Source organism: Pseudophryne corroboree, chromosome 9 (genome assembly GCF_028390025.1).
Source record: "Pseudophryne corroboree isolate aPseCor3 chromosome 9, aPseCor3.hap2, whole genome shotgun sequence".
Classification (NCBI taxonomy): domain Eukaryota; kingdom Metazoa; phylum Chordata; class Amphibia; order Anura; family Myobatrachidae; genus Pseudophryne; species Pseudophryne corroboree.
In genome coordinates, this window is record NC_086452.1 from 380,673,885 (window position 1) to 380,689,384 (window position 15,500).

General features: G+C 45.2%; 1 protein-coding gene across 8 annotated transcripts in view; it reads right to left on the reverse strand.

The window, feature by feature from the left end:
• The window catches only part of RAF1 (Raf-1 proto-oncogene, serine/threonine kinase), a 318,071-nt gene that overhangs the window by 15,943 nt on the left and 286,628 nt on the right, over positions 1–15,500 (reverse strand). For all 8 annotated transcript variants that reach the window (XM_063940787.1, XM_063940785.1, XM_063940786.1 and 5 more), the window contains 3 exons: positions 9,879–9,997; positions 6,405–6,536; positions 4,984–5,118 (listed from right to left, as the gene is read on the reverse strand). In XM_063940787.1, coding sequence (XP_063796857.1) covers positions 4,984–5,118; positions 6,405–6,536; positions 9,879–9,997 — 386 coding nt within the window. The remainder of the gene's footprint in view (positions 1–4,983; positions 5,119–6,404; positions 6,537–9,878; positions 9,998–15,500) is intronic.

Here is a 15,500-nt window from a genome sequence, read left to right on the forward strand (position 1 = left end):
CATGTTATATCTGCCCCACCTGCAGTGCAACATGGTTTTGCCCATTAGAGGAAGATTTTACTTTTGCAATCAACCTTGAATTAGGCCCATAAGCAGCACGGTACACTGAAGACGTCAATATGTTCACTTCTGATAATGTCTATATTATCTTAAAACACAAAGCTATACCTCTAGATACACTATTACCGTGAAGCCGCTAGACTGAATACACACAATTGGTAACCTTTAAACCTTGTTAATGATACAATGTAATGATATGATTACACTTTAAACCCTTAGCAGCAAAGTACTGCAACGATGTTATACCTTAAACCTTAAGTAGCGCTGACGATACAAAGTACCCGCAGTGCGTACACCTTATCAATGCTTATACACCTTATACAGATAAATCTACTTTAAAACCCTTGCAGGAAAGTGAAGGCACAACACAGTTTTGTAGTTGAAACCACAGGGTTCTAAGGCCACTGTGGATTTGTTCCAAAAGATAAACAATACAAATCATACACTACAGGCTAACAAGTAAATCTAAACAGAATAATGGCTACAGAGAATGTACATACGTGAGAATGTTCGCAAGCGCAACCCGGTCCTCCGCCATCTGATAGCGTTGTGAGCCTTCTGTCTGACTAAACCTGCTGTAGGCTCTCTTTATTCACTTCATCCAAAACATAACACAATGGATACTGTAATCTCTTTGTCCATTGGACACAGGGATGGTCATTTACATTACAGGAGAGGTCATAGGTGGATTTGAATAGGTGGGCGATGTCTTTCCCCAACTGCTCTTGTGGGTGGTCTCCTCTGGATTCCCCCCGCATATGAAATATACAGTAAACACAGTTAATGTTCATATTCTACTTTTGCACATAACTATACGCAGGAACAAGCGATCTTTCTCAAACCAACACCAGAATGTTTCCCTTAAAATACCCTACAGCTGGATACCGAACACCACCTTGTAACCTTGTTCTGTCCCCTCCTATCCTGTAAAGGTGAATCCCTTTGTTCTGTTATCATTTTAAACAGCTATTTCTTTCTGAGGTGGTGCAGGGGGCTATGTGTACAATGTGCACTATTTGGGTTAAAATATGTAATGTTCTAATAACCCTCTATGCGTTCACAAACCCTACCGTAAACGCGCATACCACGCTCTAAGGCGCATGGCCGTGGGGAGCTACGTTACGCAAATTGCGGATATGTCCACGCACGGCAGACTGAGTGCACGCGCAGCGGGCATGTGCATGGGGTTAGTACATGGGGCATGTATTACAATATTTTTCGACTGACACTTCCTTTACTAACTTGTTATGAAGCTCAACAGGCCACAGGAGATGATCTTTAACTAAAAGAGTGGTCTGCGACAGCAGGAGAATTTTGACTGTTTGAGAGTTGCTTTTGGGGAGAAAGCACCATCCCAAACCACTGTGTTTAAGTGGTTTGCAGAATTTTAGTGTGGGAGACAATCCAGGGAAGATTAGGAGTGCTGCGACTGACCTGTGTCCGCCATCACAGAGGACAACGTTGCTGCCATGAGGACCATAGTGGAGGTGAATTACAGGGTGACCGTGACCCAGTTTGAAAAGGAGATAGGCATCTCATCGGGACCCATTCGCTTGATATTCCATGAAAAGTTTGGGCTGAACAAGGCTTCTGCAAGTTGGGTGCCCCATCAGCTGACTCGAGAGCACAAGGAGGCTCGGGTAACTTGGTGCTGCAGCATGCTGGCTAGGTTTGATGGTGGGCACTCAAACTCTGTCTGAGAGATCATTAGTGGCAATGAATCCTGGATCTACCGTTTCAGCCCAGTTGGAGGTGCGCTGCCACAGAAGTTCCGATGTGAGCCCAGCGTGGCCGAGCAGATGGTGGCTGTTTTTGTGAACAAGAGTGGTCATGTAGCTACCGTACCACTGCTGCAGCAGGGTATCATCACTGGGGACTGGTATGCCAACCAATGCCTGCTGCAAGTGCTGGAAGCCATTTCCAAGCGGCCCCTAAGAACTTGCACTTGTGATGCCATTCACCAAACACGACAATCCACCAGTCTACAAGGCCATAAAAAGGTATAACGCTTTTCTGGCCAATGAACGAATCCAGAAGCTTAGTCATCCGCCGTACAGTCCAAATCTGGCACCCTGCAACTTCTTCGTGTTCTCACAAATCAAGTGCAAGATGTGTGGGATTAGTTTCGAGTTGGAATCTGTAGTGGAGACCTTCATCCAGCATATAGAAGACCTACCAGACTTGCTGGTTCTGGACATTCTCTGTACAACCTCCAGTTTCCCCAACACGCACTTCAAATAGCTGGGCATGCCAGGCAAAAGAAAGGCATGGTCTTCATGACTACTGCATATTCCTCTCTACAGCGAATGAGTTGGGCAGACATATGGCAGACCATAATCAATGTTGTGCAGGCACAATAGCGTGGCAGCTAAAATCTACAGTAGTTAAGCTCATGGGCCAGTTCTACTCAAATATGCATGACGAGTCATTAATAATAATAAGATCAACACATATTGTCTATAATAAATAAATAAATATGTGCTATGTTTATTTAACACATCAAACCACACAACTATAAAATGGGGGAAATAGCAAGAGCGGGAGGATCAAAGAACTGGGGACAGCCGGCACTACACTGATGGAGCTTCTAAGTGAATTGGTCGGTTTAGGCGTATGGGTATTGTTTCTGTAACAATGTAAATAACAAGATTGCCTTTTTAATTATAAAATATCGAAGCCTGAATTTAAGAGAGGACCCGACATATTGGTCCTTGCTGGTAAATCTTCAGCATACTACGGATTGCTGACCCCTTCATTAGGCCATGATAATAGTTGTGCTGTGCAACAAATGGGACAACTGGCTAGATGACAGCCTGAAAGAGATTTGGGTATACTGTACCCAGCGTCAGGCAGCCGCTTGGCGAGCGAATAAAATCTTGGGGAGAATAAAACGTCACAGGGAACCAAGTGTCATTCTGCCATTGTGCAGATGCCTTGTTAGACCACATGGCGGACACAGGGTATAGTTTTGGTCACCCAAGTAAGAGAACTAAAGAGTTTTTAGGTGACTTATTGACTGAATAACCTAATTAATAAATTAATGAGGAGGTTAAAATTATAAAAAAAAACACAACACTAAACTAAAAAAAAACTAACTCGCTAAACCAGGCATGTCCAAACTGCGGCCCTCCAGCTGTTGTGAAACTACATATCCCAGCATGCCCTGACACAGTTTTGTCTGTCACAGAATGCTAAACCTGTGTCAGGGCATGCTGGGATGTGTAGTTTCTCAACAGCTGGAGGGCCGCAGTTTAGACATGCCTGCGCTAAACGGAGGAATATTTGGGAAAAAATGGCAACTTAGTGGTGACCTAATGGAGGGCTACACATTAGTTCAACAATAATACAAAATGTGCGACATGCCGCTTGCACTCTTCACACACTTCTACTGGAGGATCAAGGTTTTCACTGTCATCATAGAAAGTGTGGACAGTAGAATCCATTACTTAGGGAGCTACTGTAGTAAGTGTTGGAAGAGGGATCCGGATGATAGGTCAACATGCATATGGTCGACATAAGTTTTTTTTTAGAATTTATTTTTTTTGATACTTTACCATCCACGTGGACTACAATTGTCAATAGTACCCTGTGCCAAGCGCCGCAGTAGCGGAACGAGGCACCTTGCTCGAAGCATGGCGAGCCAAGCGGTACACTAATTGTGGTTCCACATGCTGCAAGGTAAAATTTGATACCCACACGCCGCCAAAAAATAAATAAAAAAAATAAAGTTGGCCTTTTCATGTCAGCCATTTGGGGTCGACCTAGACACTGTTGACTTACTATACCACAACCACGTGGAAGGTATGGTAATAATAGCTATAGTGGACGGGTGTGGTATTGAAAGTCGACAGTAACTAGGTCGACATGTTCTAGGTCGACAGGTCAAAAGGTCGACATGAGTTTTTAATGTTATTTTGGTTTCGTTTTCTTCGTAGAGTGACCGGGAACCCCAATTAGTGCACCGTGTCCCCTCGCATGGCTCGCTTCGCTCGCCATGCTTCGGGCATGGTGCCTTCGCTTCGCTCGGCACAGATTACCGTTCCAATCGTAGTCCACGTGGATCGTTAAGTATGAAAAGGATCAAAAAAAGAAAAAAAATGGTGAAAAACTCATGTCCACCTTTTGACCTGTCGACCTAGAACATGTCGACCTAAAGACCCTGTCGACCCAGACACCCTGTCGACCTAGTTACTGTCGACCAATAGTGGTCGACCTAGACATTTCCGACCTAGTTACTGTCGACTTTCAATCCGGATCCCATAGTGGACAAACTGGGTTAACTAAGAGACACTGGGGTAGATGTATTAACCTGTAGAAGGCACAAGGAAGTGATAAACCAGTGATAAACCAGTGTTAAGTGCAAGGTGATAATGCACCAGTCAATCAGCTCCTAGCTGTTAATTTACATATGGGAGCTGACTGGCTGGTATGTTTATCACCTTGCATTTATCACTGGTTTATCACTTCCTTATGCCTTCTCCAGGTTAATACATCTGCCCCATTAATCTTCTTGCCATGTATTAGATCAGGATACCCTTCCAGGAGGATAAATTGAGAGATTCTTCCATGGATACACCCAGTCTAGGTTTTGTACAAGAGTGGAACTTTTGTCTGTGTTCAGCATCACTAGAACTATGCAGTATCTTGAATTTATTTCAGCTAAATAGGTTAAAAGCTACAGTAAAATCTCTCTCCTGTAGGGGGCAGCCTCTGCATTGTTCTCTATTCAGACACAATACCTCTGGCATTCTACAGATATAATCAGTGGGGGAGGGGCATTGTTGTACACAGTGTTTTAGAAAATGAAGCAAAAAAAAAAAAAAGTAGAATTCTCATTGGAAATGTGAATTGTAAGGTCCATTAAGTTCAACCTTTCATACAGCAGTACAGGACATATTTACATGTGAATAGAAATGGACTTACTTGAGGAAAAAGCGGTCTTTCATCCTTAAGTTTCTGGATACAGTCTGCAACAAGTCTCTTCATTGCTTTGGGACAGTTCTTGTATAACTTACTAAGATCAGGCACTAGGCATCCTCTGCCAACCAGGAATATGATCTAAACAAGGTGACAAGCAAAATAAAAATCTAAATTGCACACATGTTGGTAGAGACAAAGTGCACATTCTAGTTGTCATAGCAGTGTACATAACAGACACATGACAATAAATGTGCCATTGGCTAACCATGAGCTGGCTGGCAGGGGGTGGGGGTCAAACACGTGACACCATCATGTCTACCAGCAATAGAAAATTGGGGGTGGCAGGAATCGTGTAGGCGTGGTTCATCTAAAGTGCTTGTGGTTTATACACCCATCTAAATATATGAACATTTTTTATTTTAAAGATCTATGATCAACTACACCTACCAGCAACGACTACAATAGAGACTGTTCTAGTGACCTCTATACAGTACAGTGCGCATTCCAATGACCACCATACATGACAGACAGACGCAATTATGTCTGAGGTGGGGAACTAACAAGTTGTAGTAAACTGTCAAAGGCCAGACACTATCAATAACATCTAAATAGCATTTATAGTAAGATCAGTTTCTACACAAATATTCAATGAATAGACCAAAATTGCTTCTGGGTTTTAAAAAGGCACATCCCCATTACCTCACATACATATAAAACCCACCTAAAATAGTTAAATGGGGCTGACCTCTTTCATGTAAGGTATACAGCAATACAAATGGTAACAAAATGCCCTCTTACGTGGCGGAGCTGGTTTGACGCTGAAGAAACCGCACTCCCACAAATAGATGAATAATAAATCATAGGTGAAGTGAGTAATATAACTTAGATACTAAATTACAGCTAGTTTAGTAAGAAGGAGAAATGTGAATTTTGTAGGCAGCACAGGCTGGTACAGTGCCAAGCACAAGTGCTGATAATGGGCTTTATGGACGCTGCCCTTTACACAACAGAGGGCAATGGTGCATTACCCCGGGCTGGAACTCTCCATAGATGACACTTACAGCACAGCAGAGGACAAGGACTGCTGTACGTATTTCAGATTTATAGTCTGAAGAATGAAACAGTTATAAATGGGATGTAGTTATGTGACTGGGGATCAGAAGACCTCTGGTCACTATACAGACGCCGGGATCCCGAGCAATTGAAAGACAATCGGTATACTGTCTGATAGGGACTATTCCCGCTCATTGATGTCCACAACACCCATAGAGTGGGAATAGAACCTGTGGCGGGTGCAGCGAGCTATAGAGCCCGCAAGGGGCTTCACTGCGCTCTGGCTCACTAACACTACAGTAGCTATCGGATGCTGGATTTCAGAGGCTTGACATACCAATTTGGCACAATGATATTATAGCTGCACTTACCTGGTCTCTGTCCCTGATGTGAGAGTATGGCAATTCCCCGGTCATCAGCTCATACAGAACAATTCCGTACGAGTAAACGTCCGACTGGAAACTGAATGGGTTATTATCTTGCAATCGGATCACTTCTGGAGCCTACAGAGACAGAAAGTAGAGAAGCACCCTGAATACGTAGATAACAACACAGCTATATAAAGACCCTGGGAGAATGTATACTGATCCAATTTTCACTCCTGAAAAGGATGAATGGCTGCATATGCTAGCATTCCCAGCACAGAGTACGGGTTATTTCTCAAGCAGTAACACCCGTTACCCGTGCGGTGGTGGAGCATTGTCATGCTGAAAGCCTGCTCTCGTGAGAGTGAATGCATGACATGTACAGACACAAATGCCCCGTAAGGATGGTTATGTAATGTCCAGAGGTCAGTGATGACTGCGGATGTATTAGGGATCCTAATCTGTGCTAGCTGAAACCACACACCATAACAGAACCAACAGTGCCCGTGTCCCTTGTAGCATGTGGGCTTTAAACAATTGGAACCTTGGAATTTTCGAGTGGCGGTGTTCACTAGACCAGGCAGTGCACAGAGCCTTGTGCCATGGGGTCAGTAATGGGACCCAAGTGGGCACTGGGCAGTCAGCTCCTGTACCCCACAGAAGAAAGGGGATATTGCCACAGATAATGGCAAAATGTAACGCCAGGGTCACAAGTGCGATGTCGCATGCCGGTAAGATATTACAATGCATGACGGACCATGCTGTCCATGATAGTGCTAGCTCATCCAACAGCTACTGCAGTGTAGCATGCTGGATTTCTTCCAAAATGTTGTGTACTGTAGTCGCGGAACACCCTTTAAATTGTTGCACTTAAAAATCCAAATGTGTTAATTTCGGAGCTGGAGTGACCCATCTCTCTGGTACAAACTATCAAAGCTTTGTTCAAAGTCGCTTAAATAGTGATACCTTCCCATTTTCACTTCAAACTTCTACAACAACGGATTGCAGAGATCTTCCTAGATATAGTACTTCAAATGCCGAAGATGCCGGGGCTGTGGCATGTACTAGGAATGGAAGCCGCTGTCTCAGTTTTGATGGCACATGAGTATATAAGACGGTAACAAAAATATGGGTAGTCAGATTATTCACTACCATGTCTTCAATAGTGAATTCTCTATAGCTGGACTGTGCTTCTTGTGTTTTATATTCCCCGCCATAACTGTGGGACACAAATAATCCTACATTTTTAAGTCAAGTACGTTTTGATTGCACAGCTGCTGCTAGTTAATTTGTGATGCTGTTATTTTTCTTCATATATTTATAAACGTGCAGATATTTTTGCCTAGCGAGTTACTTCGTTCTTTTACTAAAAAGTGTTCTACAAAAGAACACATTGTTCCAGAGAAGCCAGACATGACCACCTGTAACCAGGAACAGAGGGAAATTCCCGGTAAAGACGCAACAGCAATCTAGTGAGCCCGACAGAGGACAATCATTGCATATTTTCCCAATAGACAAAGGAAATTGAATTTGATGAAAGCTAGCAAGATGATGGCGTGCACCATGGGGCCAGATGCACCTATTCTCACTGACCATGCAGCACGGACTGCTGACATATTCTGGGAGGGATCACTTAATACTACACGTCAGGGGACTTTATACAGGCATAACGGATGAACAAATCTGTGGCTTTTGCGACCCTCAGAGGGTGTGCTGGGTCCCCTCCATCGTCTCAGAGGTCTGTAAGACTAGATAAATGTGATACAGCAATGGTGGTTATGAGAGGCCAAGGTCTATGTTTTGTGACAGTTATTTTGCCTATTTTCTTACAAACTGGACACAGGCACAGCTATGTGCTCAGTGTCACAAGATAAGCACCAATCTGTGCTAAGGGAAAGAAAACTATTATTAGAAAGGTTAAGAAAACAAAATTGTTATTAAATAGTATTCCCGTTTATCTATTCTCTTATTTAGGTTTTACATACCTGTATACAGGCGCTACACGTACCCACTGCTGCTCAGTCTTCATTTTTACCACTCCACAACCACACTTAAATGTACAGTACATTTTGCAGTGTATCCATTTAAATAAGCATATTGTTTATAAGTTTTTTCATTTTTCTTTTTTTAGTCCACACAACAATGTTATGTACTTACGACTTTGGCTTTGGTAACACTTGATTGTATTTCTATTATATAGGGACCTATGAGCTGCTGTATACAATGCGCTTTATTTTAATAATACACAACAGTAGAGGAGATCAAATATTTGTACTTTTAGACAAGTACTGATACAGTTCTAGTTTTATTAGCAGAAGAAATCTAATCTGGACCTCCAGGGCCATAACTAGGGGTGTGCGAGTTTTACCGTCGCACATCGCTGTCCCACGGTCCCTGCATCTAGCTAGAACCCTGCACTGCTGTAGTGCTGCCTGGAGCATCAAACATGCACAATGCAGCCTGTACCGCAGTATCCCCTCCTGCTGCTGAATGCAGAAGTGCTTCATACAGAGTAAACGTAGAGTGCTGGCCACTGCTTGCTACCTGCTCTTTCAGGTGACTCCAGGGCTGTCAGTGGATGCACAGTTCCAACAATGAAGATGTTCACAAAAGTAGGTGACTACTCCTACCAGCTGCAGTAATTATATGTTGGGTTAAAAACACTGGGGGCCGATGCAGAGTTGAACGCAAGCTGGCCGTAATTACACCCACACTGTGTGCGTGGAAGAAAGGAGGTTATTCACCTGTATGGCAAGTGTACGCCCCTACTGCACAGCCGCCATCTCTACACTGGATTTCATAGCAGTCATGATTATCGGTGAGAAACTGCTCATCAAAACCTTTAAGTCCGTCAACACGTTCACCCTAGATATTGCCCAAGTGCAGATGCCTTGTTGCCACTCAGTAACGCACTTTCAACCACAGATGTTGATGTGCCTATACGACTCTGCATTGCCCTTATTTGCGCACGCTTTGCTCTGGAGATCATTCTAAGCACAAAAAATAAATGTGGGTAGCAGACATGTTTTCCTGAAAATCTAGAGGAACCTGGTATGTGGGGCAAATTGACAGCTACACCGTATAATGAGCCACCTCATTGGTAAGCAGAGGTCATACTGCTTGGCTGCTTTTGTTGAATAAACATTGTTTGTCAAGTTACAGAAAACACGGACAAGGTGATCGTGAACTTTGGACGTGAAGCGTCCTATGGCCGATGGTTAGTAAACCAAAGGTTTAGACATCAACAATATAACAAACAGTCTGACAGATGTATTAAGCATGGAGAAGTGATAAAGAAGTGATAAGTAGAAGGTGATAACGCACCCGCCAATCATTACGGATTTGAAAAATGACAGTCTGGGGCTGATTGGCTGGTGCGTAATCACCTTCCACTTATTACTTCTCAGGCTTAATACATCTGCCCTCTATGCGGTTCACTAATGCCGGTCTCATGGAGAAACAAACTTCCCATCATCTTACCATCCACAGGATCGATCCAGTTGGCTGCTCTACTTGTTGAGAACCGCTCCACCGTGACTTCACCGTGGCTAGGCCAAAATCCCCAATTTTCACTGTTAGCCCTTCATGCAAAAATATATCTGTATTACAGTATAGGAACTGTAAGCCAAAACGGACATTCTCCCTATAAAGACTACAAATGGGATGCATCCGGTTTCCATTACTGCTCTGTGCTTTAATAAGACTTACTGTACACCTCTATATCATATCTCATCCAAGTCATTCATCTTTATTTTCAGGGACAACACCCTATTTTTCAGAGTATAAATGTTTACAGGAATGTTGCAATGTACGGTACAGAGAAGACGGATACGCTCATTACATAAAGTGAGTGATCTTTATTATTGGATTCAAAATAACTGGGTTTGTAATTGCGCCTGAGGTCAACAGTATAGTGAAAATGATGTACTAAGCACTAAGATTGAAATTAATCTACTATTTCACAAGTTAAAAATTCAGTTACAACAACAAATATTCAAAGAACAATTCCTGTGTCGAATGGCACAAGTATAAATAAAAAGGGGGGGGGGAAAGAAAAATGGGGAACACAAAAATAGGATTTTAATTACCTACCGGTAAATCCTTTTCTCGTAGTCCGTAGAGGATGCTGGGGTCCACATTAGTACGATGGGGTATAGACGGGTCCACCAGGAGCCATTGGCACTTTAAGAGTTTGAGAGTGTGGGCTGGCTCCTCCCTCTATGCCCCTCCTACCAGACTCAGTCTAGAAACTGTGCCCGAGGAGACTGACATCTTCGAGATAAGGATTATACACAGATAGTGGCGAGATTCATACCAGCTCACACATACAAGGAAAACCAAGCCAACAAGCTTGAAACTCAGCAACAGCTGAAACATTACTTACCAAGTAACAAGGCAGTACTTAACTAAGAACAAAGTCGTACTGAACCAGACAACCAAGCGCTGCTCTATGTAATTAAAATCATATTTTCTCTTACGTCCTAGAGGATGCTGGGGACAGCATTGGTATCATGGGGATGTACCAAAGCTCCCAGAACAGGAGGAAGAGCGCGGAGACTCCTGCAGAACCGATTGACCAAACTTTAGGTCCTCAGAGGCCAAAGTATCGAACTTGTAGAACTTAGCGAACGTGTTCGACCCTGACCAAGTAGCCGCTCGGCAAAGCTGTAAAGCAGAGACACCCCGGGCAGCCACTCAGGAAGACCCCACCTTACGAGTAGAGTGGGCCTTAACAGATTTTGGACACGGCAATCCTGCCGTAGAATACGCATGCTGGATAGTGAACCTGATCCAACGCAAAATCGTCTGCTTAGAAGCAGGACACCCAATTTTCTTGGGATCATACAGGACAAACAAGAGAATCCGTTTTCCTGTGACGAGCAGTCCTCTTCACATAGATTTTCAGAGCCCTTACAACATCCAAGGATTTTGATGGAATTGAGCAGTCAGTAGCAACTGGCACCACAATAGGTTGATTGATATGAAAAGCCGACACAACCTTAGGAAGAAACTGCTGATGTGTCCGGAGCTCAGCTCTATCTTCATGAAAGACCAAGTAGGGGCTCTTACAAGACAAAGCCCCCAACTCCAACACGCGTCTAGCAGAAGCCAAGGCCAACAAAGTGACAGTCTTCTACGTGAGAAACTTGACCTCAACCTCCTGTAGAGGTTTGAACCAATCCGATTGGAGGAAATTAAGATCCCAGGGTGCCGTAGGAGGCACGAAGGGAGGCTGGATGTGTAGAACCCCTTTCGTGAAAGTCTGAACCTCAGGGAGGGAAGCTAGTTGTTTATGGAAGAAAATGGATAGGTCCGAAATCTGGACCTTTACGGATCCCAACCTCAGGCCGGTATCCACACCTGCTTGCAGGAAGAGGAGAAACCGTCCCAGTTGAAACTCCACCGTAGGAAATTTCTTGGATTCACACCAAGACACATACTTTCTCCAAATGCGATGGTAATGTTTAGACGTTACTCCCTTCCTAGCATGTATCAGGGTAGGAATAACCTTGCTCAGAATACCCTTTCGGGCTAAGATCTGGTGTTCAACCGCCATGCAGTCAACGTAGCCGTGGCAAGTCTTGATAAGCGAACGGCCCCTGCTGCAGAAGGTCCTCGCGAAGAGGAAGAGGCCTCGGATCTTCCACCAGTAAGTCCAGAAGATCCGTGTACCAAGCCCTTCTTGGCCAGTCCGGACCAATGAGAATTGCCTGAACCCATGTTCTTTTTATGAGTTTTAGAACTCTTGGAATGAGTGGAAGTGGTGGGAACACATACACTGACTTGAACACCCACGGAGTTACAGGGCATCCACCGCCACTGCTTGTGGGTCCCTCGACCTGGAACAGTACCTCCAGAGTTTTTTGTTGAGACATGAGGTCATCATGTCTATTTGAGGCACGCCCCAACGACAGGTCACGTCTGTGAACACCTCCGGATGGAGGCCCCATTCTCCCGGATGGAGATAGTGTCTGCCGAGGATGTCCGCTTCCCAGTTGTCCACTCCTGGAAAGAAGATCGCTGACAGCGCCAATGCGTGCCTTTCAGCCCAGAGGAGGATTCTTGTTACCTCTGACATTGCAGCTCTGCTCTTTGTTCCTCCCTGTCGATTTATGTAGGCCACTGTCGTTACATTGTCCGACTGTACCTGAATGGCCCGATCTTGTAGAAGATGTGCCGCTTGGCGAAGACCGCTGCACACAGCTCTTCATTCCAGAAAGTTTATTGGAAGAATGGCTTCCAGATTTGACCATCTTCCCTGGAAGGTTTCCCCCTGTGTGACCGCCCCCCATCCTGAGACTTACATCCGTGGTTAGAAGGATCCAGTACTGAACTCTGAACCTGCGGCCCCCCAGAAGGTGAGGCATTTGCAGCCACCAGAGGAGTGAAATCCTTGCCTTTGGTGAGAGACGTATTCTCTGGTGCATGTGCAGATGAGATCCCGACAATTTGTCGGGGAGATCCAGCTGGAAGGGTCGAGCATGGAATCTTCCGTACTGTAGAGCCTCGTAGGCGGCAACCATCTTCCCTAGTAGGCGAATGCACTGATGAACCAATACCCGGGCAGGCTTCAAGACATCCCGGACCATTGATTGCATCACCAACGCTTTCTCCACTGGTAGAAACACCCTCAGCACTTCTGTGTCGAGGATCATCCCCAGGAAAGATAATCTCCTAATCGGTTCCAAATGTGACTTTGGAAGGTTGAGGATCCAACCGTGATCCCTCAGCAGTTGAGTCATGAGAGCAATGGATTGCAACAACCTCTCCCTGGTCACTGCCTTTATCAGCAGATCATCCAGGTATGGAATTATGTTCACTCCCTGCCTGCGGAGGAGAACCATCATCTCTGCCATCACCTTGGTGAACACCCTCAGTGCCGTTGAGAGGCCGAATGGCAGTGCCTGGAACGGATAGTGAGAGTCTAACAGTGCAAATCTGAGATAAGCCTGATGCGACGGCCAAATCGGAATGTGGAGGTAAGCATCCTTGATATCTAGGGGTACCAGGTACTCCCCCTCCTCCAGACCTGAGATCACCGCTCTCAGAGACTCCATTTTGAATTTGAACTCCCTCAGATAGGGGTTCAACATTTTCAAATTCAAAATTGGCCTGACCGAACCATCCGGCTTCGGTACCACGAAAAGGTTCGACTAGTAACCCCTGTTTTGCATCTAAGGTGGAACTGGTATAATGACCTGTGACTTTTCCAATTTTTGAATGGCTTCCTGAAGGACAGCGCTGTCTGCCAGCAAAGCTGGTAAGCCTGATCTGAAGAAACGGTGAGGCAGGAGTTCTTGAAACTCCAGCCTGTACCCCTGGGCCACAATATCCTGCACCAAGGGGTCCAGGCCGGACGACACCCACATGTGGCTGAACAGTCTGAGCCTCGCCCCAACCGGCCCTTCCTCCAGGCCATGCGGTCCACCGTCATGCTGAGGATTTTGATGTACCAGAAGCAGGCTTCTGGTCCTGGTAAACTGCAGCAGCAGGTTTTTGGGATTTTGCCCGACCTCCTCTAAAGAAGGTGTTAGACGGCTTGGTCCTTCTTGTTTTAGCTGTCCGAAAGGACTGTGACGTAGAAAAGGGTTTCTTCGTAGCAGGCGCAGCTGAGGGAAGAAAATGTGAGACTTACCCGCGGTTGCCGTGGAAATCCACGCATACAACGCTTCCCCAAATAGAGCCTGACCTGTGTAGGGTAGGTTCTCCACACCTCTCCTGGATTCCGCGTCGGCAGACCATTGGCGTAGCCAGAGTCCTCTACGAGCGGAGACGGACATGGAAGATATCCCTGAAGCCATCTAACCCAGGTCTTTCATGGATTCCACCATAAATCCTGCAGAATCCTGTATGTTACGTAAAAACAAATCAATGTCACTTTTATCCATTGTAACCAATTCCTCAAGTAACATGCCTGACCACTTTAATTCAGCTTTAGAGATCCATGCACAGGCAATAGTAGGTCAGAGTATCGCCCCTGAAGCTGTGTAAATGGATTTAAGTGTAGTGTCAATTTTGCGATCAGCCGCTTCTTTTAACGCGGTAGATCCCGGCACAGGTAAAATCACCTTCTTTGACAGTCTGAAAACAGATGCGTCAACTATGGGTGGGTTTTCCCATTTCTTTCTATCCTCCTCAGGAAAGGGAAAAGCAATCAGAACCTTCCTTGGAATCTGGATTTTTTTCTCTGGGTTTTCCCAGGATTTTTCAAATGTAGCGTTTAGACACAGGGAAGGTTAGCGAGGCTTTCTTATTATCCGTGAAGTAAGCCTCCTCAACCTGCTCGGGTGTTGTGTCAGCAATATTCAACACATCTCTAATGGCCTCAATCCTCAACTGCACCCCCTTTGCAAGAAATGCAGCCCCCCGCAGCACATCACCGTCAGCCATGTCAGAATCGGTATCCGTGTCATCTTGCATAATCTGGGCAAGAGCACGTTTTTGAGGGTGTACGCTAGGGGGGCCTGAAGGAACAGCACCAGACCAAACCCCCTTACAGTTCTGTAGAACCTGAGTTGCAGTCTCAGTCTGTGCTACCCTAGAAGAAATCTGAGCAATCATACTCTTAATAGAGCTCAATCACTCAGGCTCCTTTGCCGGGATCTGTGATAAAACAGTACAATCCTGAGTACATGTAATGGGATCATCCGGAGAGGAATTATCCTCTGCAGCATATGACACAGAGTCCCTAGACATGGCGTTTGTAAACAGCAAACACTCCACACACACACACACACACACACACACACACACACACACACACACACACACACACACACACACACACACACACACACACACACACACGGAAATGACAGACACAGTTTACCCTCCAAGAATGCCAAGAGAGAGACAGATTAGAGCCAACCCACACACAGCGCTTTTCAGATAGAGAGAGGCCCCTATCTAGCGCGTACTGTGCACCTTAATAGGTTACACAGTATTCACACAGCCTCCCCCTCTTCTACAACCCCCTGGTACCGTACAAGATAGCTAGAGTTGAAATGGAGGGACAGCTCTCCCTGTCAGCGTCTCCACATTGATCTGTATGCAGGGAAAATGGCGCTGAACGCTGCTGGGTCCGCTCTGAGGAGAAGCTCC